The following is a 25,520-nucleotide window of genomic DNA, read 5'->3' on the forward strand; positions in this document are numbered from 1 at the left end:
ATGTCGGTGAGATATTTTAAGTTGGAGTCTGTTACCTGTATTCAACCCCGGAAGACAATTAAATCTTCCCGCCATAAAAAACCGCTCCTGAGGACGTCGAAGAACAAAAGATCTGAGAGGAAAGTGACGGTAAGAGTTTATTAAACACTTTACTTCTGTAGTTATTTGGTTAATCCATCACTGCTTCTTAATTTGTGTTGCAGATGTCAGTAAAGACTTTAGAGTCAAAGTGGAAAACAGCCCTGACCTCCATCCTGGAGGAGCTGACCGAGTCACAGTTCAAGAAGATGCTGTTCGATCTCGACAAAATCCCCCAGGGTGTGAAGAGTGATAAGGTGAGAGAAGAGATCCCTCAGATCATCATCGAGCACTTTGGGACTGAGCAGTCCATCACTGTGATAGAAAAACAAATGAAGCAGATACCGAGGATGGACGCTGCAGTCCAGGACCTGCTGCGGCCCTTTGTGGACAAACTGAAGAAACAACAGCAGAAAAAAAAGGGTGAGTTTGTATCATCAGGTCCAGAGTTTGGATGTTCTCGCAGACTATGGTTTTATTTAGACTCGACATCCGTCAGACACTTTTAATTCCTGTGTTTAACTTTTAAAACATCTTTTTCAGAGGCAGCGAGCAAAGCTGCAGCTGCAGCTGCCTCAGGATCAGTGGACAAGAAGCAAAAACCTGCAGCTGGTGAGTCAAAACACACTGAACCACTTCAGAAATCAAATACTCTGACAGGACAGTGAACACATCATGAGTGTGTCTGTTCTGTATCACTGTGACAGAGTATTAAGGACACACTGAGGAAAGAAGGACGTCATTAATACCTGCAGTCTGTTCTGTGACCTGCAAGACAAATAAATAACATGAATCATCAGCTGAAATCTTTTAAATTAAACACACGACACACAGAAACAGTTTTACCTGAAGACCATCAACACACTGATGTTTGTTTCTTTTCTTAAAGATCAACAGAAGAGCTGCAAACCTAAGAAGGTGAGAGTGAAAGAAAGCATGAGATTATTAAAAAACACTTTACACAGTCTCATTCTTTTCTCTGATATTAAAATATTTTATTATTTTAATTAGAATTATTGTTTCTTTACCTTCTCCTTTTGTATCCAGAAGGAAACCATCAGTAATCTGAGAGGCGGCAGTGAACTCAGCTTTAAAGTCAACAGTCATGTTTAATCACACTCATCAGGACATGACACCTGACGAGAGAATTAAAACACCTTCCCTCGGGTTTCTGTGAAAAACATTTAGTTTATGTTTTACTTTTTGTTAGTTGTCTGTTGCACTTTGGTTCAGTTCAGGCAATAAAAGTACTTCGGTTATTTTTCTGATCTTTTTCCCAAACCACATAGCTACATTACAAAAATGTGATTGGCTCCAGGAAGAACAGTGACAAGACGAGACACCAGAAGAGAGTGTCAGATGTAGAGTTTTTATCTGTCTGTGAGTGTTAACAGCTAAAGTAGTTTGATTACTCTGTATGTGTCCAGTTGTCTATCAACAAACCAGTATCTGTTATCAAACCGTTTTTGTCTTGTGTCTCTGGTTTGTTCAGGCTGATCCTGTTGAACCTGTGAAGCCCAAACAGAAGAAGACCCAGAAGCAAGATTTGTCCCTGAAACCAGCTGGATCCACAGAAACCTCCAAGGTCACAGCAGAACACCTCTGTTCTCCTGATGTTAACATCTGTCTGATTTCCTCTCCAGTCAGCTTTGACTTTTGACTTTTATTCATCCCACATCGGGGAAATTCACTTGTGACAGTAGCAAGTAGACAGAAAAAATATAAAATATAAATATTGCACAAGATGGCGGAGATTGGTTGTTTATTATTGTTAACATCAGTCTTAATCAGAAGATTTGAGGACTGAACACACTTCCCTGAGGTGTCCCATTTTTCACAGCAGGGTCTCCGTCAGTACTTTAAAAGTAAAACCCGATATTCAAAACGCCTTCGATGCTGCCAAAATACTGAAATCAGGTCAAGTCGAGAACACAAATCTAAGCACTGATCTGATACCAAATCATTTACAGTATTAATTAGAAATGGCCACTTCGCAGCAGTGTCCTTTACACCTGAATACAACTTAAGATTTCTTCTAACTGCACAAGTAGCCAATATTCATAAACAGCAAGTGACTCGTGTAACTAAAAGCTCCACTTTGTAAGAAAAGTCGAATCTTTCAAACTCGTCGAATACTGACCCTGTGGGTTGGTGAGCGACCTGACCTACAATCAGTCAGTATTTGACAAGTTGGGAACGAGACTCAAAAATCCACTTTCGTACAAACTGGACCTTGAAGCACATCCATACAGGGCTCATAGTATACAGCTCTTAAAATATAATAATGTGTATTTTCTGTATTTTATCAGCTGATACACAAAGTTCAGCTCTGAATCGGTCTCGGGAGAGAAAGAATGGCAGCAGTATCTCTCTAATTAAACTTTTGGATCAGTTAACAGTTTATTGACCACACAGAGCTAAAACTAAACATCCCTGACAGAAGTTCTGTCTTCATCAAGGTTTTAACGATCAGTTTTGTTGAAACTCTTTGTATAATTCAACAGAACCACAAACCATCTGTAGTCTGTGGTTCTGTTGAATTATATTTTATTTAACTTTTTCAAGTTTTGGAAATATTCTTCATAGTAGTGTTTAAATTTTGTGTCTCTGGTTTGTTCAGGCTGATCCTGTTGAACCTGTGAAGCCCAAACAGAAGAAGACCCAGAAGCAAGATTTGTCCCTGAAACCAGCTGGATCCACCAAAACCTCCAAGGTCACAGCAGAACACCTCTGTTCTCCTGATGTTAACATCTGTCTGATTTCCTCTCCAGTCAGCTTTGGTTGTTTATTATCGTTAACATCGGTCTTAATCAGAAGATTTGAGGACTGAACACACTTCCCTGAGGTGTCCCATTTTTCACAGCAGGGTCTCCGCCAGTACTTTAAAAGTAAAACCCTCCATTGACGACCTGCGTTGTTTAAAGGTCATCATCAATGAACATGATATATGTCATTATATTCAAATGTTGTGTCTCTGGTTTGTTCAGGCTGATCCTGTTGAACCTGTGAAGCCCAAACAGAAGAAGACCGAGAAGCAAGAGTCAAACGGATCCACCAAAACCTCCAAGGTAGTTGCAGGTCGTCTCTGTTCTACTGAAGCTGAAATGTGTTTTAATTTAAAAAACGTATTGTACTAATCAACCGACAGAGTTTACCAAAACATTTTAAATAAATACCTGTTAAGTAAAGTTTTTAAAGCAAGAAAATGTAACTTCCAGAAGAAAGACAGTCGACCAAAAGAGTTGAGCTGTTAATATTTTGAGGTTTGCATGTCTCAGACTGTTATCAGGGCTGAGATGGACTCTCAACATCTCACCTATCAGCACATTTTCACTGTGATGTCAATTTCTATCGCTTATTTCCTGTTTGGATATGTTTTAAAACCTCCTGTGGCTCGCCCTTAACACACCCACTCTGGGAACCAGTGAACTATTCCACCATTTTATATGAGTGAGTTTTCTTCTGTACCTGTCAGCTGGTCTCAAACCTTCACCATGAATCTCAATCTGTCCTCCTGCAGGCTCAGAGTGCTGCTGTCCAGCCTGGAACAAAGAAAACTGCAGGAATCAAAAAGGCCATTTAGAAGAGCGCCCGCCTGGAGGCAGAGCTCTGGAGGTTTTAAACTCAAGTTTTATTTCAGTTTTTTCTCCACCGTGAACACACAAAAATTGGAACTGGAAACTCGTCTATCAAAAACAAAACTCCAGACTGTCAAACTCTCAGCACAGTTCCTCTGTGATAAAGATTAAATGAAAGATTTCACTGCATTATTCAAAATGAGTGAGGGATGTTGGGACATGGGTAACAGTGAACATTTACAGGGGGCACTTGAAGATGGAGAAAGCCAAACATTCATCTGGTTTTGTGCCAACTTGTGGAGTCCATGCCAGCTCGAGTACGTGCTGTCATAACAAGCAAAGTGGGACAAACCAAGTACACATTTATTCTCACATTCATGGACATTTTCCAAAGATGACGACTCAGACTGTTAAGCTGATATCAATTGTAGTAAAAAGAAAAAGATTTAGTATTACATTCAAAACAAATGCACAGTAGAAGTATCAATGGTAGGTTCTTTAAAATTCTCAGTCCAGAGTGTAAATGACGCTCGTAGGAGATACTAAGAGAACCCCTTTAACACGGTTTTGTTTCTGCCACATTTAACGACCCGTGAAGAACGATGACAGAGATCGAGATCACTTTTCTGATTTTCTGTAAATTTGTGCACCTGGCTGAAAACTTCAGTCTCCACAACAGATGACGAGCTGTCGAGTGTTTGGAGGAAAATATATTCAACTGTTTTTAAAACAATCATACAATAAATTTACACTCACTAGTTCGTTTTGGTTGGTTTGTCAGCAGCTTCACAGAAAAAACAATAAGTCTCAGAATAGAGCCCAATAACTTTTGGTGTGGAGGGACGGATCCAGGAATTTTTACTCAGGAAATGACACACGGATCATCAGGAAGAAAATGAGGTATATTTAGGTGGCTGGTATCTCTTAGTGAGTACAACTTGACTCGGGGCTACTACAATTTGGATCTAGCGGATTAAAATATGTTTTATTGATGATGGATTAGACGTGATTGAATTAAAGGGGACTGTTGAGCTTTGGCGGAGGTATACACTCGACTAAGTTTAGAAACAACAATAAAAGTCCAGTTCCTGTCCTAATGCGAATTCTAGTAAGAAGCTGAACTTTCTTGTTTTATAAATGAAGCAGCACAGAAAGTTCTTGGTCCCATCGAAAAGTTACTGCAGTGGAAGAAAATCTTTCAGTTTTTATAAAATAATAAAATTTGAGTTTAGTTTCGACTTGTTGAGTTTTCATCTTCGTCTTCATGGTTCAGAGCTTCAGACAGTTTAATAGTTGTTGAGACTGGAAAGAAAAGACATGAAAAAACAACTTTATTTCTACTTGACTTTATTAAAAAATATCATCAACAAAATCATCCAGAAACATGCACACGCACACGCACACACACAACCACACAAAGCAGTATCCATCCATATAAACTACACACATACATACACACACATACACTGTTTCTGTTGAACAGGAGAAAAAACAGACATCATATAGAGCTTCCTGTTTGTCGAGAAACAACTAAACTGATTTTATTTTGAAGAAGAAAAAAAAACATTCTTGGCAAGCGGACAGTTACTCTACAGGACAAAAGAAAGATGATCCATTGATCGATCGATCAGTGAAGGGTTTCATTCCAAAACTCTTTGCATCCAATTTATTAATAATTAAAGGTGGAGGATAAAAACGACCTGATATTCCCTGTTTGATTTTCCAAAAATATACAATATTTATATAATTACATGCAGCGAAATCTCTGGTTGGCAGCTCGTTTTGGAAGGAAACTCTTCACTAACTCTGATGAAGTGCTAATAAAAAATAACACGCTTGTTTGTTGTCGTTTCTCTGGTTTACGTGCACACACGCGCACGCACACACTTCTGATTTACATTCAAATCAAACAGAAGAACAAGAAATCTACAAAAATAGACCATTAGGCATTTTACACTTTGCATGTTGAGCTTTCCTCTGAGTCGTCTCCAAAAATGAAACTTTGTGCACATCGAACCCGTTTGTACGACATCACCGCTCGGCTTTAATATTAAGATAATCGTCTTTATTCACATATCGACAGATGAACAGATGCTACGGTCACACTATGCTAAGCTAACGCCTGCTTTTATTTGCTTATCAAATCCAAATCTTTAAATGAAAAACAAGCAGTCAGAGAGGATTTTTGCCCTCCAACCTCTTTTTGTCAGAGCTAATCAACATCTTGGAGCTTTCTTTGGGGTCGGAGATCAAACGAGTGACTGAGGGTCACATTTACACACTCACATGCACAGTGTCAAAGACGCTATTCAAACAGAAAGAAACTGCTAAAGATGGAGATAATTCTGTTTTCAGGGAGCATTTCAAAATAATAAACAACGACGGAACAGAAATGACTTTCAGTGTGAATTTACTTTCAGTCCGACCTCTTCAGGTCAAATAAAGTGATAAAGAAGGGCCGTACCAGCGTGTCTACAAACTCCACATGCTTCATATTTCACATCCTTTTCCTGACATCATCATTTGGTTTCCTTTAATTTCTGCTCTTGAATCTTGGTTCAAATCTGTGTCAAAATATATAAAAGCTCAGGTGTGAACAGAAGATCTGCAGGCTGTGAAGACTTTAATCTGCCCTTTCTTTTCGTTTGGTCTCACGTTTACAGTTGAATGATTATTTTCTGTCAGTGTTTTTTTTTACATTGATATAAAATGATGGACTCCATAAACACTGATTGATTTTCATACTGAAGAGAAACTGGAGGAGCAATGATCAGCCGGTTAATCGATTAGTTGTCAACTATTTAAAAGGTAGGAACGGTGATTCTGGGGGAAGATAGTTGATTGATTAGTCTGAAATTCAAACTCAAAACGTAATTAATCATCAACTAATTGATAATCAATTAGTGATGTCCAAATGTTTGTGACTCCAGTTTGTTATTGTGAATATTTTCTGGTTTCTTTCCTCTGTGACAGTAAAGTGAACATCTTTGAGTTTTGGACAAAACAAGACGTTTGAGGACAAAAACATTGATCGACATTTTTCACCATTTTGTGATTTTTTTTTGTCGATTAATCCAGAAAATGGTCGACAATGAAAATAATCTTTAGTTGCAGCTGTAATCCAAACCAAAAAAACATTTAAATGTCTTGTGACCCCTTCAAGATGAAACCAGTCAGTTACGATCAGTTCGAGTTTGAGTGATTCAGTTTACACAGTTTCTCAAATTGTTTTTAAATGTTTTGGGTAAAAGAATCCTGTAAATCATGAACTTAGAATCTGAAAAATTAAAGATGATTTGGTAAACGACCCCACAGACGTGTCTTGTTGGGGGTCTGCACCTTCAGGTTGGGAACCAGTAAAATGGTTTTAAAAGTTGACTGTGATGTTCAGAATATGAGATTTGTAGACTGTAGTAAATAAAACTTCACTGGTCTGGAGGTTTAAATCAGGAGTCATTACATTGACTGTTGTTTCATTTTCAAATGCTCCTCTGAAGCCACACACACACGCACAAACACACACCCACACAAACACACACACACACACGATGAGGAATGACGTATCGAAGCTCTCTGCTGTTTTCTGGACAAACTGAAGGCGCCGCAGAAGCTCAAAGTAAATAAACTCTCCAGGTTAAAGTTCTCAAACTGTTCTCCTCCTCGGTTGAAGACGACAGACTTTCTTCGCGCTCCTTTTCTGCATCAGAGTTTCGTGATGTTTGAGCGTCTTAAATCTCAACACAAAAAAAAACACCTGTCAATGTGCGCTCTCATTGGCTGACGATGAGCTGGCGCAGGTACGACTGCGTGAGGCCTCGCAGCTCCTCCAGCGTGTAGTCCTCCGGCATCGGCAGGCGGGTGATGTGCGGCGCCAGCTGGGTGAGCGGGATGCTGAGGGAGTCGGACGCCACGTCGCCCTGCTGAAGGCTCAGCACCACGCGCAGGATGTTGGCCACACGCTTCGCCATTTCTGCAGGGAGGGAGGGAGGGAGGGAGGGCCGGGGGTGGGGGCGGGGCTTGGTTAGGTTGTGTGTTGTGGGAAACGTCTGCAGGTTTTCATTCTTATCCAACAACAAGAGCTGACTTCACTCACCTACCTGAACTTCTTGTTTACTACGATCTGCAAACAAATGACGACTTCCTGCCGTCACTGTGAGGCAGGAAGTCTCAACACAAACTCTTCTTCTGTGTTCCCTCGAGTGAATGAACTCGAATCAGTCAGCTGAATCCTTTCCTGTCTTCAAAAATCACTTCTAGACCTGCAGAACCTCCTCAGAGAGCAAATACTCGCCATCATATCTCCTTCTCACATATAAACTCATATTCTATCACTTCAGACACTGCAGCCTCATGTTGTGACACTGTTTTCAGATGATCTACTTCTGATCTGTTTTCAAAAGCCGTCAGATCAACTGAGGACAGAGAGTTTAACATAATCTCACAAAGACATGAGTCTTAAATCAGACGCCAGCCAATCAGAGGACAGATGTGTGAGTGAATCCAGCTGCTGTTGTTTCTGGACGTCAGCGTGTCGTCACTGGTTAAACTTGATGAACATGAAGCAGTCGTGCTCTCACCTGATTGGGCGAGCCGGTCTCTGGCGGTGCTGCAGGGCAGCAGCTCGATTCTGCTGCAGAGAGACGTCACGTCGGTGTGAAGACGCTCCAGCTCGTAACCAGCGTTGTCCATCTGTCAGCGAGGACACAAACATCAGACATCAACAGTCGCTTCTTTAAGTACATTTACTCAGGTACTCTGACTTTAACTGAGTATTTTCATTTTATGGTACATTACACGTTTATATGTTGTACTTTATATTGTCCTATATTTATTTCACAGCTGTCATTAGTTTACAGATTAAAGTTTTCCATATAAAACACAAGATCACTTTACTAAACATGTCACATCATTAAAGGTCAAACCAGCCAAAAGTCAATAAAGTACTTAAATAATACTGATAAAAATATATAAAGTATTCATTCTGTGTTATGTAAAAGTAGCTTTGTTGTTGAAGTACATTTTGCTGCCAACACTTCTGAGCTATAAATTAAGTTCATTTTTGAAGGAACGACTTATTTTTATTAGTTTTGTTTTGTCACCTTTACTCAAGTAAATAATCTGAAGCGTACGGCTGCCATCTTGTCTTCATCAAACTTTTATTTCTACTCTTTTAAATAATAAGTAAGAAAAAAATAATAAATACAAGTTATAACCTTACTAACCTGAAGTACTCAGTGACCACTCAACACTGCATTAGCAGCATGCTAACATGTTAGCCGGCGACAGACTTAAAACTAAACTACTCCTCCATCTTATAAGTTTTATGTTCATCATTTTGCACAGAAACAAATATAAAAGTCTGTTTTGCTCATGTGACACTGTGACAACTCAAATAAAGAATAACGTTTATATTTGAAGCATTTAGAAACAGAGACGGCGTCCGTACCTGCTGGATGTCCTGCAGAGTCTTGATGACCCGGATGTAGTCCAGGTAAACCCTCCCTGCAGTGTCCCAGTCCTGGATGGTGGCGCTGTGTTCAGGGATCGCCAGCCCCTCCAGGAACTCCAGCAGGTAGTCATGGTTGTCGTTGATGATGCAGTCTACAGAGGGATTATACAGATGATAGATTGAATCTACTGAATTACAATAAACACTTTTTGCTGCAGAAACAGACACTTATTGAGGTTTTTTCATCACAAGAAAACCTTGATTCCTGTAAACCGAGTTCAGACGTGTCTCCTGACAGTTAGAAACACGACATACGAACATTAAAAACTGAAAACCAGTTGAAACTGATCAGTTTTTCTGTATTGTCCATTAAAACCAGGGTACACAGAGTCCCTCAGAGTGTGCAGACCTGAGGCCAGGTGTTGGATCAGCAGCCGGTGACACTGGCTCCAGTACCCGGCCCGGTACAGGTGCAGCGCTTCCTGGTGTCTGTCGCTGTCGCGGCGGGCTCGGGTAGCTTTGGCCTCGTGGATCCACTGCTCCGGGATCAGGAGCCTCTCGGTCAGGAAGCGCTCCCTCCGGACCGACTCGTCAGTCTCCTGCAGGGGGCAGTGGAGGGTCAGCATCTCCCTCACCGCTCTCTCCCGCTGACTGAAGACACAAACATCACAGTGAAGAAGAATGAAGATTGTTTTTTCATCAGGGAGGATGAGTGGAGACGACAGAGGCTGATAAAAGCTAAAGACGTTGAAATAATACCAAATCATGAAGAATCAGACAAAGGAGGAGGTGAAGAAGATGAGACTGAATCTCACTGCTGCTGGAACATTCTCACTACAACTGACGCTCATATTAAACCGACATTATTCTGGTTACAGTTTGTAAACTTCAGAAACACTCCTCTCGACACATCGATAATAAAGTGATCAATATGCTTCACGCATCAGCAGATACATTTAGGATTTAATCCAAATTACAATTTAACAAATGTAGAAGGGACAGGTGTTGAAAGATGAAAGAAAACAGAACAACTGTTTAATCCAGTTTGAACATTTGAACGTACGTGTGGTCGGGGATGTGCAGGAGGATGAAGATGGCCATGTGCCACAGCCCAGCACTCTCCAGCTGTGCGGCGTAGCTGGCGTGGAGGAGTCCCTGCCGTGGGGCGCTCAGGTGGCTGTAGTGCAGCGCCTGCAGGACGCCCCACAGGTGCCAGCTCAGACGGTAATCCAGCCGCTCCCAGGTGACGGTCAGCGGGTCCAACAGCTGCTGCAGGCTGTAATGTCTGCAGGACGACACAGAGACAACTGGAGCATCAGAGATCTGTTTATAATTCATCATCATATTCTGAAGGAGAAAATAACCCTGATGATGTTTTAGAGATGTCCTCAGTCACGTCATCTTTGGTGTTGAAACTAACGATTAGTAACAGCAGGCCTGCGTTACAAATTGAGGTGTTCCATAAAGAGGAATGATATTTGGTGCAAATGTACTCCTACCTGTATTGAAGGTTTAGATGACGACACTGATATTGAACCTGTTGGATGTGTGGAGCAATGTATTGTCGTGTGTCTTTGTTTGGTTTTGTTGTATTTTTGGCCTTTATTGTTTTGTTCTGTCATCAAGCCTGTGGTTGTTTGTTGTATATATCGAAAATCTTAATAAAATCGTATAAAAAAACAAAAAACAAATTGGAGGTTATGAGACAAACTTTAAGCTGCATTAAGGCAAAAAGTGGGAGATGCAATTCGCAATTTTTTTCATTTTCAATTATTTTGCTGGATATTTTCTTGATTAATTGATTTAGTTTTTTGTCTATAAAATGTAAGAAAATAGTCAAAAATGTTTTCAAACGTTGGGCCAACAGTCACTTTTTCATCAGATGAGACAAAGAAGCAAGAAACATCTCAGAAGAAGGAATCAAAGAGTTTGTATTTATTTATTTTTAGCAGTTTAGCTTGTTCTCAACAAGTGATTTGGGGATTTGTTACATTTAATGACTAGTTGTTTTACTTCTTCCAGTATACTTCCAGTATATTTGATTTAGTTTGAATCATATCAGGGACTAAAAGCTAATATTGTCGGCCTCTGCTGCACAGAAATCAAACATGCATTGTTATAATCTGACTATCATGAGTAAAACTTCTTTATAAAATAAAATAAAATACCTTCACTATAAAGTTACTTTAGAATCAGGCTGAATTTCAGTCAGATCAGTTGATGCTGGATGTTCAGTTTGAGGTCACACCTTCTGATTAACCACATCTCTGATCAGCAATCTGATGGTTTTCTAGCAGGTCAGACGTTCTGCAGTTTGAGCAGCTCTGAGATCAGATTTTCCACCATGGCTGCTGCCAAAAGTCTGTATTGCGCTCATTTAAAAAAATGCTGGAGTTGTATTTTTGTCTTTTCGAAGAACCTTTCTGAGAAGTTTCCACCTGTTGGAGATCTTTTGCGCCCACCCATCCGATTTCTAGTATTGAATGTTTTTATGTGCTGACCTGAACCTCCAAACCAGTTGAGCCTGAAAGAGGAGAACTTAAATCTGATGGATGAGACGAGATGAACGTCTGTTTTAAATTCATGTTGGGTTTCTTCATCATTCAGAATTTTTATCCAGTTCAGGAAAACACAAATCTGTTGTTAATAATAATCATAATAATAATAATAATAATAATGCGTCTTACATCCTCATTCATATGAACTTTGTTCCTGCTGCAGGTGAGTGATGATGAGGCTGGTTTACCTGTCACTGTAGAGTTTGAGCAGGTGGAAGCAGAGGTCGTGCAGTGGTCGTTTAGACTCCTCCTCCTCCTCGTCCTCCATGTCCAGCTGCTCCGCCTCCATGTACGGAGGAAGGGGGGCGCAGGCATACTTTCCCCCCTCACATGAGCCCTGCAGGACAGAAATAATGATGTTCAGTGGACGGCAGGAGGGTCAACAGAGTGAAACAACACAGTAAAAGACAAAATAAAAGTAAAACTATCATGTGACTGCAGTTTGAGAGGCAGCAGCTCACCTGGAAGGCAGCTTCATATTTGGCGAGGGCGTCGGCCACTGAGGCGGTCGGAGGCAACATGAACCAGAGGTGGACGGCCACGGAGCGTTTCCAGTCCAACTCGGAGCAGACGTTCACCACAGAGTCAGACGACTGCCACACCTGCAGGGACGGACAGGAGACACAATCAGCATCAAACTACAACAAACGTGTGTTGTGAATCTCTCTGAGCCAGTAAAAGCGTTTCTGTTTGGCTAGTTGTCGTACAGGTTTCCCGGCGAGCAGCGCAAAGATGCGCAGTCGTTCCTCGGGCAGGTAGCAGTCGGTCTGCATGCGGTTCCAGTCAGCGAGCTGAAGCGCGAGCAGGTCCCGGCAGTACTGAGAGCCGACAGCCTGAGACAGCAGCAGGGACAGACGGTGGTCTCCTGAGGACAAACAGTTGCGTGTTAGCAGAGCTGGTAGTTTTAACAGAGACAGTTGATGAAACATTTTACTAACTACCCCCCTCGTGTTTGTCTGTTTATCATGTAGCACCTCCAGCTTGTGCTGCTTCTTAAAGCATCATGTGAAGTTGAACAGATTCACTGTGACAGCAGCTTATGCTACATATCTGTCAGTTTATTACTATCCACAGTCTACCTTTGACACTTTCTTTGTGCTGAATTTATAAAAAATGTTTGTGAAATCTGTTTAGCTTTGAACCAGCTCCTCTCTCTCGTCTCGTTATAAATCTCACCTTCCTTCTGTGCGAGTCGACACGCCTCACTGATGCGGTTGCCCGTCAGGTAGCTGAAGATGGCCTCCGTGTGGCTGCCCTTCCCCGCCAGCGCCACCTCCTCCTCCACCCTGGAGGTTGCTCCGCGGGACAGCCAGGCCGAGAAGGTCCGCCTCCTCTCCAGCTGCTGCTCATACTCGCTGGGCGTCTCGACATCTGGCTCCTGATCTGTGGGGCCCAACCGGCCCCACAAGGCCTCACACAAGGTCCAGACCTCAGACCAGTAACCCAGGACGGCTGAAGGAGAGAGAGACGGGTCAAAAACAGCTCGTGTTTCCCAAAAAAAAGACCTGCTGGTAGATTGTTTATTTGTGTTCGGCCGTGTGTCTGTTGATAGTATACAGGGTAAAATCGAGTCAAGACTCATTTAAACTATTACAACTAAACATTAAGAGTATATGTTGCAGGATGGAGGATCAGAAGAAGCCGTCAGTGTTATTTAAGTGTTATTTTGAGTAAAACTCTTAAAGCTATGACCAACACACAACAATACTGAATACAAAACAAAATATTCAGAAATTCTGAAGAAACATTATTTCAACATGAACTTCAAACCAATTATTTTACTGTGTCAACTTATGTACATGAACTAGTTTCTAACTTGTCCAGATCATTTCTCTCTTACAGTCTGCGTCACCCTGCTTGTCGTTCAGTTCGGTGATCCACTCGGCGTATTCGTGCAGTGCCGCCACGCCGGTCTGCGGTCGAACCAGAGGGCAGGTGGAGGCGTCTGTTGTGTCGACGGTGCTGTGCTTCAGACAGATCTCCAGGGGGCGCTGCAGCACCGCCTGGCACTCGTCCTCCTCCTCTTCCTCACTGGTCTTCACTGCTGAAGGCTCCAGACCCACCAGCTGCTCCAACACCACCTTATAGGAGCTCTCTATCAGTCTGCAGGAGGAGACGACTCAACATGAACTTACAGCCCGTTTCATTTACTGCGATTTATATATTTTTTTGTCTTTACAGAACTTTTTCATGCTTCACATCTACACATCAGGTGCTCAGAAGAATTTTTTTTAAAGGCCAGGTCAGTGTCTTACGGTTTGCTCCTGGCAGGTTTTGGTGGGAAGCTGAAGTCAGTTTTGGCCATCAGCTCCTGGTGCTCGAGCTGTTTGCCCAGTGGCGAGCTCAGCCGCTGGCCACAGTGTGCCAGTGTCCAGCCAGGACCCCACCCGACCCGAAAGGAACGACCCACAAACAGTCCAGCGTCCATCAACAAACTCCCCTACACAACAACAACAACACAACATGAATTATTTCGTTTTCTTTGTCATTTTGTGTCATGTTTCAGGTCAGAGTAAACTTCCCAGAGGAACATCCGAGGCCGACTCAGACATCAGATAGATATGAATCAGTACCAACCTTCCCCTGAGTCACCGACTCTTTGAAGGGGACGGGGCCGCCCAGCCGCCGGACGCCAACTGTCCTGATCGAAGGCTCTGGAGCTCGAGGGGGCAGCACGAAGGACGATGGGCCCGGTCCAGCCCAGTGTAACTGCCGAGGGGGTTCGACAGCTGCTGGAGACCCCCGAGACGGAGGTGGGCGGGGAGAATCTGACAGCTGAGAAAGGAGGCCGGAGGTAAAACGAGCCTGGAGGAGACCTCCCACTTAGAGAGAGAGAGAGAGAGAGAGAGAGAGAGATTTGTCTTGTGAATATTCTCCTTTATCATGTTTTTCTAAAGTAATATAACATGTTAATAATATGTTTGCTTGATAAGAAGTTTTTCTTTTGGTTCAAGACAAAAACCTGCTCATCCTGATTATTTTTCATGTAGTTTAACTTTGCTGAATAAATTAAATATCTGTGATGTGGTTGTTGTCTAATAAAAGGACATGTTGTCATGTTTTCATGAACTCATTCTCACCTGCACAAACAACAAATTCAAGGACTGAATTATAGCCAAATCTTTTAGTCAGCAACATTTCTGATCATTGATTATTTTAGTTAACAAGAATTTTTGATTGTTGGTTGGAAAACTGTTCATGTTAGTGTTTTAACCACAACAGTAGCAGGTCGGGATAACAGAGGAAATTTTCTCACCAGTTAAGAAACTTATGATAACACCGCCGGACATTTAACAGGATGATCTCTGTATCATCTGTAGAGCACTTTATTCATTTACATAATGAAAACAGGATGGTTCTGGGTGGGGACGGTGGCCTTATTACCATCACTTTTCCCCTTAACTGCCTCAAAACAGAGTTTAAGACTCTGTGAAAGAAAATGAAGGGTTTCCAATGGAAAAACAGACGAAGGTGAGGGAGATCTGTGTTTCCTACCGGACGGTCGGCTCTGGGTTCCTGGCAGGATGATGCGGGGAGACGAGACGTCAGGGGTGACCTTCATTGCTCCGTGATCCTGAAACATCTCGCTCTCCTCCTCATCCTCCGCAAACAAAGAGGCCTTCATGATCTGCCGACAAAGAGAGAGAAGATTTGATGGTTTAATTCCGACAGCAGTGTGATGAAGCGATGCACTTCATGTCTGTCGACAAGGACTGCGGCTCTACCTGGAGGGTGTGCGGGTTGATCCCCAGAGAGGATGCGATGTGGCTGGAGGCAGAGATGCCGTCGTGCTCCGTAGAGATCAAACCTCCAAGCTTTCCGCCTGATGTGTCCATCTCCCCCGCCAGCAGCTCGCCGTCCTCCTCTCCTCCCAACATGCTCTCTGTCGGGAAGCTCTGGGTGATGTCGGCCATGTCGCTGTCCAGCTCCGCCATGCCACCCGGAAGATCCACGACAATGGTGGACTGAACACACACACAATCAGAGTGAATGACGAAAAAGTTGCTTCATTATGAGTCATTTCAGTCTGACAGACAAAAATTAAACCCAACAGTTTATCAACGATCATCAAAGACTCATTATTTCCTTTCATTATTAACTCTTGCTGGCTTGTTCTTTGCAATAGAACAACTTTATTTAACATGTAACAGACATTACATTAATTTCTGCTTGACCTGCATCAACTCACAGATCCTTTGACTGTGTTTAGAGTCATTAGTTGTATTGTTTGCTGATTGTTGATGGAGGTCAGAGTATAAACCCTCCTCTAGATTAGATACATGTCCTGATCCAGATTAAAAACTCACATTTTATACTTTAAAAAACTAAAAATCTCAAAGTTTAGCAAGAAAACTGTTTAGGCTGAAAGTTGAACTCCCACCAGCTCAGATTTCTGGTTGTTTACGACCACAAAGAGAAGCTGCTCTTCACAGAAACTTAACAGACCAAAGATTAAATTATCATCTTCATTAACTTTATTAGTTTTTCTTGAAAAATGAAAATAAGTACAGATTATGTCACACATCTTGAAGCATGTTAGAGTCTAATATTATCCACCAACTTTAAACAGGATATAAGCTCACTATAATGTACTAATAAAACACCAACACAGACATTCTTTGTAAGAACTCATGCACAAACCTCAACATTAAGCATCTCATTAGTTTCCTAAATACTGAAAATATTTCCTCTTTTTCTCTGTTCAAGTTAAAGCTGAAGCAGCGTCGAAATCAGAGCTGCTGGACTCACAGAAAGTATCTGATGAACACATTAGATCCAGTTATAAACTGTTTCCTCTGTTCATTCTGCAGAGACACAAAGCTAAACTGTTAGTTTTACAATAATATAAGAAATCATTCCCTCAATACTCATTATTCATGTTGTGACAGTAGAACAGTGTCAGATCTGCAACAGAACAGCTGGCACCAAAACAACGTCAGATGTGGAGACAGAATTCAGAGCTATGACGACAGAAACAGTAAATTCTTCTGTCTGCTGACAAACGAATCCAAACATTTAGTTAATTTTCCTCTCCTCTGTTCACACGACTGAAGTGACTCAAAGACTGAAATCTCGTTGTGGTTCAACTGCAGAAACCAGAACTCATGTTTGATGTAACAGATGGATGTGTGGTTCTAACTAAAGGTGAAACCAGTAGTCGATTACTTTAATTCATTTTTAAGCAACATACTGAGAAATTTAAATCTTCCATCCTGTTAAATGTGAAGATTTGTTGCGTCTCTGTTTTATATCACAGTAAACTGATTATCTTTGAGTTGAAGGCATTTGAAGGAGTCATGTTCAGTTCGATGCCAACAATTAATCTACATTTTAATTGGTACAGAGAAATAATTGTTCCTTGCAGCCGTGGGTTTAACCAGAGGAACATTTTCACCAAATATGAATCAGCCACAGACACAAGACTCCCAACATGTTCTGTAAAGAGATGATTGATTCTCACATCACAGAAACACCGTCTGTAATTTCTCTTGCAGTTTTCTGTGCCGTCCTTCTCTCTACAATCTCTGTTCAAACACTGAATTGTTTTTACTTTCAATACATTTGACTCAAAGTAACGCAGAATAATAATAATAATAATAACGATTATAACATCATATTCTGATTATATCGATCGATATTGTGATAAATCACAATTTTAGCAGGAAAGGTAACTTATGCAGCATCATTTCCACTGTAAAAAAATATAAAAATGTTTTTTTTACTGCAGTCTGTAACAAACCAGAATGCTCCCTTCTGTCCGGACTAAGAACTTTAACATGTTGTGACACATTTTTCCTTTATAAAAACATGTTGCTCTGCTGATTTGTATATTGCACAATTCCAATTGATTGTTCAGCCTTAACTTAAAGACATCAGAACTGCAAGACAGACTCCTGTAAACCTGCTGGAAACAGAACAACACCTTTGCTAGTGCAAAGTGCATCTGTAAAATCCTGTCCGGCAGTCTGACCTCAGCTCATTTACAGCTCTCACTCTGTTCACTATTCTGTTTGCTTACGACATTCTGACACCTATCAAACTTTCAAAAAATCTCAATCTGCATCAGAAAAACCTCCACCTTTGGAAACCCCAGTTCTCTTAAATATCTCGTCTTTTCAAGCTGGTTGACTAATCGATACTAAACTGATCATTATTTGGTTGATGACCGAAAAAAAAGCTCCTAATCACAAAAACCAGTGTTATAAACACGTCAGAAGATTTCATGTTCTGAAAAGTCTCAAGCTTTTGTGGGAAAACTCAAGACACTTGCCTTTGGATTAGCATTGTTCATGAAAATGACATAACTAGGAAGCTATTTAAAGGATAGAAAGTGCCGTCACTGGAGAGGAAAGCAGATGAATCTTTTTTATGTTTTTGCAGCTGCAGGTGAACCACTGACTAATGGTCCCCCACTACGACCAAACAGCTGAATATAAGCACAAGTTTGAGTGAAATGCTCCTTTAATCATCAGATGTGTCAGTGAGGATGATGATGATGATGAGTGTTGATGGTGGCAGGCTGCTCTACCTGAGCCTGTGGCGCCACCTGCTGCTGGGTGGTGGGCAGTTGCTGCTGCAGCCTGGAGGGAGGAAGTGTCATCGTCTTCAGCTTCTTGGGGTCAGTTTTTGGCGGGACGTCCTCCTCCTCGTCAGAGTCCTGGAGCCCATATTTGGAAAAGTGGGCCACCTGAGAGAGAGGGAGGAGTCGGTTACACCTGAGCACCAGTAGAACTGATTGATCTGACTGATCTTAATTTAAATAACATCCATATTCACAGTGTTCTCAGCTTCTTCTGTCATCTCAGTCACAGTAAAAATACAACTTTAGGTGACACGTTATCACTGGATGTAAATAAGCTGAGGTGTTATTTTCTGAAAGGTGTGTGAGTGGCAGTAACTGACCTCAAACACCCAGGATCCGGTCTCAGGTCTGTACTCCAGGAAACGAGCTCCCTGTTTGCGTGAGGCTTTCTCCAGCCGACCCTCGTAGTTCATCTCAGTCAGACGCTCGGGGCTCCTGATCTGAGTGCAGGTCGTCTTGTCATTTGGCCAAACGCCGTCCAGAGTCACCTCGGCCCGCCTACGATAGGATCAGGAACTAGATTAGCAACATGTAACTGGCCAGCATGAGGTAAATTCTTTTATCCTACAGACGACCCAGTCAACCATCACAAGCGTGTTGCGTTACAGCCGCTGGCTTCACCTGCTCTCCTGTTGCTCACCTATTAAGCCCCTCCCCCTCCACCGGCTTGTTCTTGTCGTCTGGGTACACGATGACCTCCTTGCGTCTGAAGTGAACAATCTCGTCGAGGTTCAGTCCTGTCACGTTCACCTCGCCGGGGAAAAAGATGGAGCCGTAGCCTGTTCGGACCAATCAGAACACGTCTGTCCAGTTAAGAGTTGCATGACAACAAGTGGCTCAGTTTAACTGAGGCCCAGCAGGTAAACTGGAGTTAATCTTATCTGCATTTCTTATAACATTTTGAGCTGTTCTGTTTGGATTGAACTTTGAGTTTAGAGCAGAAATATCTTTAAAGTTGGACGTCAGGTGAAGACGTTACCTTTCCTGCCAACAGAGAAGTTTTCCACCACACAGTCTCCGTTTTCATCCACCATGTCAGCCAGATCCTCCATGGAGGGGATGGTGTAATAACCAACACGGTTCAGAACGATGCCTGAAAAAACAGAAAAAGAAAACCTAATTCATTCTGCAACCACTCGAAGAAGATCAGGTCTTTTAAAAGATAAATACTTCGCCCCGTCATTCTTATTGTTCGGGTAAAGGTGGTCTTAATTTTTTTTACAGTTTAACAGGAGTGTCAAGTGTTTCTGACCTGCTGGGTGAGGAGCCTGTTGGGACTCCTGCTGCTCCTCCTCTCTGTCCTCCTGCAGGGACTCCTCCCCCAGGGACGCCGACACGTCCTCACTGCTCAGCTGTGGAAAAATCATAACGACAGTAAAAATCAGCACACAACGCATGATTTAAATCTACAATCTCTGAGATCTGAGAGTGAGACTGAAGTTTCAGAACAGTCGAACCTTCTGGACTTTTAATGTTTCCGACTCGATAAAGATCCATCATATGTGAAAACTTGATCTGTGGTTTTTCTATGATGATGATATAAAATGTCTGTTTGTATCAGGAGAATATTTAAATATCTTGAATGAGAACAGAATAAAAATAAGGATGTCAGCTGTTGTCACGCTGCCTTCTGAGCTGCCTCTGCTCATCAAACTGTTACAGGCAATGTGCTTTTTGAACCGACACATGAACATCAGAAACTCTGGCTGCTGACCTCGAGTCCGTTCCTGGCCGGTTTGTGCATGTTGAGGTCACTGATGGTGTCCTGCAGGCTGGTCTGGACGCGGCCCTGCGGGATGGGCTTAGCGATGGGGTTGACGTAGAACTGGGTGACCTCTGGGTCGTCGTCTGCCCGGCTGGGGCCCGGCTCCTCCCTCAGCTCCTCCTCCTCCTCCATATGACTGCAGAATAAAAAGGCTGTTTGAATCATCCTGCATATTCTGCAGTGTGTCTGTCGTCTGTCTGTTTAGAAGGTGAAGGCTCGTTTCTCTCCTGTGAAGTCACTGTCTTAGATAATTGGAACGAAGAAAACCAAGTGAGAACATTTCCACCCACGGCTAATTTATAGGCAAAAAGTCTACACCAATAAGGTACATTATTATTTAATGTCAGTATAAAAATACTTTATATACTTGACCACATCTACTCAACTACTTGAAGTACAGCACCAAAGGGCCGGACTTTTACATTCTCCATGTCGGACCTGTAAAGCTCTGAATTTAAATGTGTCAAAATAACACTTCATTTTATGAAACTTAGAAGTTGGTTTTCAGTTTGATCGGCATAAACTCCCTCAACTTAAACAGCGTCTGTTAATACTTTTAATGAGAATTTTTGTGATTACCAGCAGACATAAACTGATGAATGGGCTTATAAACCTACTAGTAAAATGATCACAGGACTGGGACAAGGTTGTTAAAGGGCCGCATACAGTCCACAGGCCACCAGTTGTTTAGGTCTGACCTAGACCCTTTGACAAGAAATATATTATTTTATTGTAAAATGCTGAATGATAGCATCTACATTTACTGCAGCACTTTTGAACAAATATATTACAGATTTATTAAAAACACGCAGACTAACCCTACTGCTCACATTTAAGATTAAAACTATTAAAATCAGAGGTCTTGTTACTGTGCAGCTTCAATCTTCAAGCGCTGCAATACCTCCTACAAACCAGCAGATGTCACTGTGCTGCTGAGTTCGAAGCCCCAAAGCATCAATCAAAGAGCAGAGACCTGTGTGTGTGTGTGTGTGTGTGTGTGTGTGTGTGTTCAGACCTGTGTCCGTTCTGTGGATAGTCTGACGGTGAGGCGAGGTCGTCTGTCTCTTTGTTGATTGGACTGCTGTACTGACTGCTGTTCAGGTTCTTCAGCACCAGTTTCTTGATGCTCTTCCTGTAAACAAAACACAAACTCGGTCACCACAACACACTGGCTGGTTTGGTGTGTCAGACACTAGTTGTGTAGGATTTTATTTCATTACAAATGATTGTACTTTCTTTAAAATTTGCTAGTTTAAAGTGTTGGGACGATTTATTGTCCCAGAAATAACCGCGATATACAAAGTTTCTGTCAGTTTAACATTATGAAAATAAAGAAAATATGATATTGACGCAAGTGCACCCCGTCAACCAGCATTAAACTTTCAATTGTTTAAACTCAGACATTAAAAACATTAAAATACCCCAAATAAAATAAAATATAAATAAATAAAACCACACAACCAAAACAATAACTGAAATGTGAAAGTGTTATAATGGTGGGAAAACCCTGCAAGTCATTTCCGCCTCATGTTGGCGAGATTCTTTCACACATGTAGACGCAATGAGCAAAAAAGGTCAACAAAAATGATCCGAGTAATGTCTATTCATACTTTATCATGACAGGCTGAGTGATAAAACAAGTGAGCGTGTTACCAGATGATGTCCGAGAGCACATTCGGACACTGTCACCATGGTGATCAGATGGTTACCTGGGTACGAAGGCTCCGTTTGTCAGAGACGGCTCGTCGTCATCGAGGCCGTCGAACAGCTGCGACTTGGAGGCGCCTGACGACGACAACGCTTTGGGCCGGACTCTGGTCGCAGGTCGGGGGGTCAACTTGTAGTGAGTGGGCGTGGTCAGAGCCTTCTGGGCCGTGGGATTTGTTGGTTTCAAACGCTGTCAGAGCACAGAAGTTGTGATTGAATACTGAATCAGCAGAAATGTATTCTTACATCTTGTTTGTTTTCAGAGAGATGACCTACATTACGTGAACACTTCATTAGAGAAGAAAGTACAAACAAGAGCAGCTGCTTCAGTTACTGAAGACAAACTACAACAACAACATGGTGAATAAACCAGCAGACTGCAGTTGGCTCACCTCCTCTTTCTTCTTGGGGTCTGACAGCTGGTTTCTGAACAGTGGCGAGTCTCCATACGGTGAGTACGCCAGAATACTGAGCTGCTGCTGAAGCACGGCCTGTTGGGCAGCAGCTGCACTCGGATCTGTGAGAGCTGCAGAAGAGAAATGGAAAAACAGATCAACACTGCTTCACCTGTCCTGGGAGAGGTCAACTGTAGCATAAACACTGATGGTTTCAGTCAATCAAGGAGATGTTGTTTGACGGGAGAACAAGGGCGATTTTAAATTTTGGCTGGTTTTATTGGTTGGAGTTTTAATTCCCAGCAGCTGGTTCAGCAGGAAGGAGAAGGAATAGTTCTCACATAAAAACTTGAGATCAAACAGTCACACAGGTGTAAGGTGTGATCGTTGGGAGGAGCTAAAGAAGGTCAACAGACCTGTGACATGAAGTTGAAGTTTGTTCCTGATGTTTAGAAGCACAAAGCTAAAAGACGCTTCGAGGAAAGTCTTCCTCAGTGCTCTGAGTGTTGATAAACATGGAAACAACGAACAGGATGCATCCTAAACTCCCACAATGAATCTCATGCAACTGTAGCTATGGAAGCCTTTCAGCTTTTCTGATCGGATCAGACAGTCAGTTGTCAGCTGCTCACCAATGGGTTGCTGTGGAGCTCCAAAGCCCAGCGTACTCGCTCCGCTGTTGAATCCGGTCGCTCCAAACGTTCCAATCGCTCCCAGTGTGGAGCCCAGTTTGTTCTGGTTGTTCCCAAACAGAGTCGTCTGTCCTGTGCCCACTGCTGATCACACAAAACATCAACATTTTTGTGAGGACTCTCTCAGTGTGTTACCACAGTCTCTCCTCATTTGTAACCTGCACCTGCCTGATTGACAGGTCTGCTGCACATTGTAACCAGTTAAAGGAGATTTATCTGGGAGAAATAAGAATAACCAGAGCGAGGCAAAGAAACAAAACAAACTAGAATTACCGCCTGGCGGTTATATGCCTCCGCTCTAAAGAAGGTAAAGCTCCTAAGAAGCTACAATATGGTACAAGGTCACTGCGAACTCACAATATGTAAGGTTGCAGTGCACTTTGACCTCCAAAATGTAATTAGTTCACCCTCGAGTCCAAGTGCAGGTTTCTGCTAAATTTGACAAAAAAATCCCTCAAAGCATTCTTGAAATATTGTCTTCACAATATTTGAGGTCACAGTGACCTTTGACCTCCATATGTAGTCAGTTCAGCCTCGAGTCGAAGTCAACATTTGTGCCAAATTTGAAGAAACTCCCTCAAAGCGTTCTTGAGATTCTGCTTTCATAATATGCAACGTCACAGTGAGCTTGACCTTTGACCTCCAAAATGTAATCAGTTCATCGTTGAGTCCGAGTGTGGGTTTGTGCCAAATTTCATTTTCATCATACTTATGGACAATCCGTAAACATAATGCCTCCGGCCTGGCTATCGCAGTCGGAGGCACAAAAGGTTCAACTACTGATCGCCACGGTTTCTAATCATCCTCTAGATGTGAAGCAGTCATGCAATACCAGGGAAGAAGTCCTAAGTACATTTTATTTTACATACACAGGATTTAACCCTTCCCGATTTTACGCCGGCTCCAGTACCTGTTCCAAAGCTGGTTCCCAGTCCGGTCCCCAGTCCTCCGGTGGCCGGCTTGTTCCCAAACAGACTCCCTGCAGCAGGGTTTGCACCAAAACCTGCAAAACACAAAAATACTCATCAATTATCAAAATAAATCAACTTTAATACTAAAGCAGCCTGAAGCATCTGTACAGTTTACCATCAGGTGTTTTAGGTGTTTCACTTTGCTGGTGTACACCCATCTCCTCTCTGAACACCAGCAGACTCACCAAAGGTGGAGGTGTTGGTTCCAGTCCCAAGAGTGAGGGTGGGCTTGTTGCCAAACAGCCCGGTGCCGGTGCCAAAGGACGGAGCGCTGGTGGTGGTGGTGCCGAACCCAGCTGTCTTATTAAATAAACTCTGCTGTAATAGACGACAAACACACAGAGAAACATTACAACGATGTTCACACACAGTGAGTGTTTTGCAGCAGTTATGTTTTCTAACATCAATAAGCATCAACACTGAACTACAGGGTCTCTATTCTGTTCCCCTCTGTGTGAAAATTGCATTTCAAATGTTGCTGTTGTCGACGTTTCAGTTTATAGTTTAGTTCCCTGCTTTCAGAGATCCAAGAACATCTTTATGAGTTTATCTACTCCATTTTATGAAGCTGAGTTTTTCCATGAGATTGTGAGAGAACACCCACAGTAAACCTGACCGTCTGGGTCAAGTGACGTCATTACAGGTTATAAAATGTCTCGTTTTGTTTGGGTATGTGCTGGGTTATTTATTTCTTATTTAATTGCAACAGCATTGCGTTTCATACCTGAGTGCCGACGTTTCCAAATCCAGTGTTGGTTTGCCCGAACAGCCCGGTGCCTGTCCCAAAGCCGGTGGCGGTGCTCGTCTGAGCGGCGCCAAACAACCCACTCGACTGAGGTGCTGCCGTGTTCCCAAACAGACCCTGAATCACAGGAGCGGATGGGTGAGATATAAAACATCCTCAAAACTCATAATGAGGAGTAAGTGCTTTTTGACTCATACTGCATTAAAACTGCAGATTTAGACAGTTTCATCTTTTTTCTTCATCTCCTGCAGAATCAAAGTCATGAATGCATTCACTTTTCTGCAGGCAGCTAGAAAAGGTGCCTAGTTGTTAAATTGGAGTCAGAGTTCATTAATGGATATCTATGGGACAGATCCAGTGTTGAGGTTAAAAATATGTTGTCCTCGGAAACTGAATTTAAGATACACATTTAAAAAAAATACATATTTTCCAAGGACTTGTAGACAGTTAAACCCTCGAAGTGTTTGTGAGCGAAGCTGTGTAGAGAAAACAAAACAACTCACCATGCTGCTAGTGTTGGCCTGTCCCATCGTATTGGTGTTGCCAAAGGAGAAGCCGGTGCTCTGTGTAGTGGTGGCCTGACCGAAGGGCTTGAAGAGGCTGGCGGCTTGTGGCTGCGCAGTCTGTCCAAACAGACCACCTGTGGCTGTACCAAACCCGGCGGTGGCTGCAGCTAGAGAGACAACAAACACACAGCATGTTGCTTCACTCACTCCAGTTAGCACTTATTGTTGTTGGTTTTTTGTTCTCGTCACCACGTACGTGCTGCTCCAAAGGTGCTCTTGTTCTGTCCGAAGGAGAAGCTGGCGTTGGGGGCAGCGGAGCCGAACAGGCCGGTAGCGGTGCTGGATGTGGCCGGGGCTGATCCAAACAAACTGCCCGTTCCTGCAGCCATCGGGTTGGTCGGACCCTTCCTGCCCGCCTGGTAGTCCTCCAGCCTCAACTCCTGCAAACAGACACAAAGAGAAATGCAACAATTGAGAGAATGCAACCAAAAAA

The 25,520-nt window shown here is 42.6% G+C and overlaps 2 protein-coding genes across 3 annotated transcripts in view; one reads left to right on the forward strand and one right to left on the reverse strand.

Annotated features, from left to right (window-relative positions):
- LOC141006704 (uncharacterized) lies at window positions 1–6,344 on the forward strand. Its single transcript, XM_073478928.1, has 8 exons — window positions 1–6; window positions 204–501; window positions 622–690; window positions 968–996; window positions 1,571–1,663; window positions 2,699–2,791; window positions 3,066–3,146; window positions 3,599–6,344. The coding sequence occupies exons 1-8, from the start codon at window positions 1–3 to the stop codon at window positions 3,659–3,661; spliced, it is 732 nt and encodes a 243-aa protein (XP_073335029.1). The 3' UTR covers window positions 3,662–6,344.
- The window catches only part of nup98 (nucleoporin 98 and 96 precursor), a 25,869-nt gene continuing 5,335 nt past the window's right edge, over window positions 4,987–25,520 (reverse strand). Inside the window, exons 7-35 of one of the 2 annotated variants that reach the window (XM_073478971.1) lie at window positions 25,284–25,467; window positions 25,025–25,194; window positions 24,501–24,638; window positions 23,962–24,094; window positions 23,716–23,808; window positions 22,746–22,886; window positions 22,111–22,244; window positions 21,721–21,908; window positions 21,027–21,143; window positions 19,961–20,147; window positions 19,499–19,598; window positions 19,226–19,339; window positions 18,887–19,025; window positions 18,567–18,744; window positions 18,193–18,351; window positions 15,389–15,628; window positions 15,159–15,291; window positions 14,241–14,485; window positions 13,919–14,103; window positions 13,504–13,766; window positions 12,840–13,115; window positions 12,371–12,528; window positions 12,125–12,265; window positions 11,852–12,000; window positions 10,169–10,390; window positions 9,515–9,756; window positions 9,103–9,257; window positions 8,234–8,345; window positions 4,987–7,626 (exon numbers count right to left, since the gene is read on the reverse strand). In XM_073478971.1, the coding sequence (XP_073335072.1) occupies window positions 7,427–7,626; window positions 8,234–8,345; window positions 9,103–9,257; window positions 9,515–9,756; window positions 10,169–10,390; window positions 11,852–12,000; window positions 12,125–12,265; window positions 12,371–12,528; window positions 12,840–13,115; window positions 13,504–13,766; window positions 13,919–14,103; window positions 14,241–14,485; window positions 15,159–15,291; window positions 15,389–15,628; window positions 18,193–18,351; window positions 18,567–18,744; window positions 18,887–19,025; window positions 19,226–19,339; window positions 19,499–19,598; window positions 19,961–20,147; window positions 21,027–21,143; window positions 21,721–21,908; window positions 22,111–22,244; window positions 22,746–22,886; window positions 23,716–23,808; window positions 23,962–24,094; window positions 24,501–24,638; window positions 25,025–25,194; window positions 25,284–25,467 (4,896 nt within the window). In that variant the 3' untranslated portion in view covers window positions 4,987–7,426. Of the gene's footprint in view, window positions 7,627–8,233; window positions 8,346–9,102; window positions 9,258–9,514; window positions 9,757–10,168; window positions 10,391–11,851; window positions 12,001–12,124; window positions 12,266–12,370; window positions 12,529–12,839; window positions 13,116–13,503; window positions 13,767–13,918; window positions 14,104–14,240; window positions 14,486–15,158; window positions 15,292–15,388; window positions 15,629–18,192; window positions 18,352–18,566; window positions 18,745–18,886; window positions 19,026–19,225; window positions 19,340–19,498; window positions 19,599–19,960; window positions 20,148–21,026; window positions 21,144–21,720; window positions 21,909–22,110; window positions 22,245–22,745; window positions 22,890–23,715; window positions 23,809–23,961; window positions 24,095–24,500; window positions 24,639–25,024; window positions 25,195–25,283; window positions 25,468–25,520 lie in introns of both variants that reach the window. The other variant, XM_073478970.1, reaches the window with a different exon arrangement.

This window comes from Pagrus major, chromosome 13, assembly GCF_040436345.1.
Source record: "Pagrus major chromosome 13, Pma_NU_1.0".
Taxonomy (NCBI): Eukaryota; Metazoa; Chordata; class Actinopteri; order Spariformes; family Sparidae; genus Pagrus; species Pagrus major.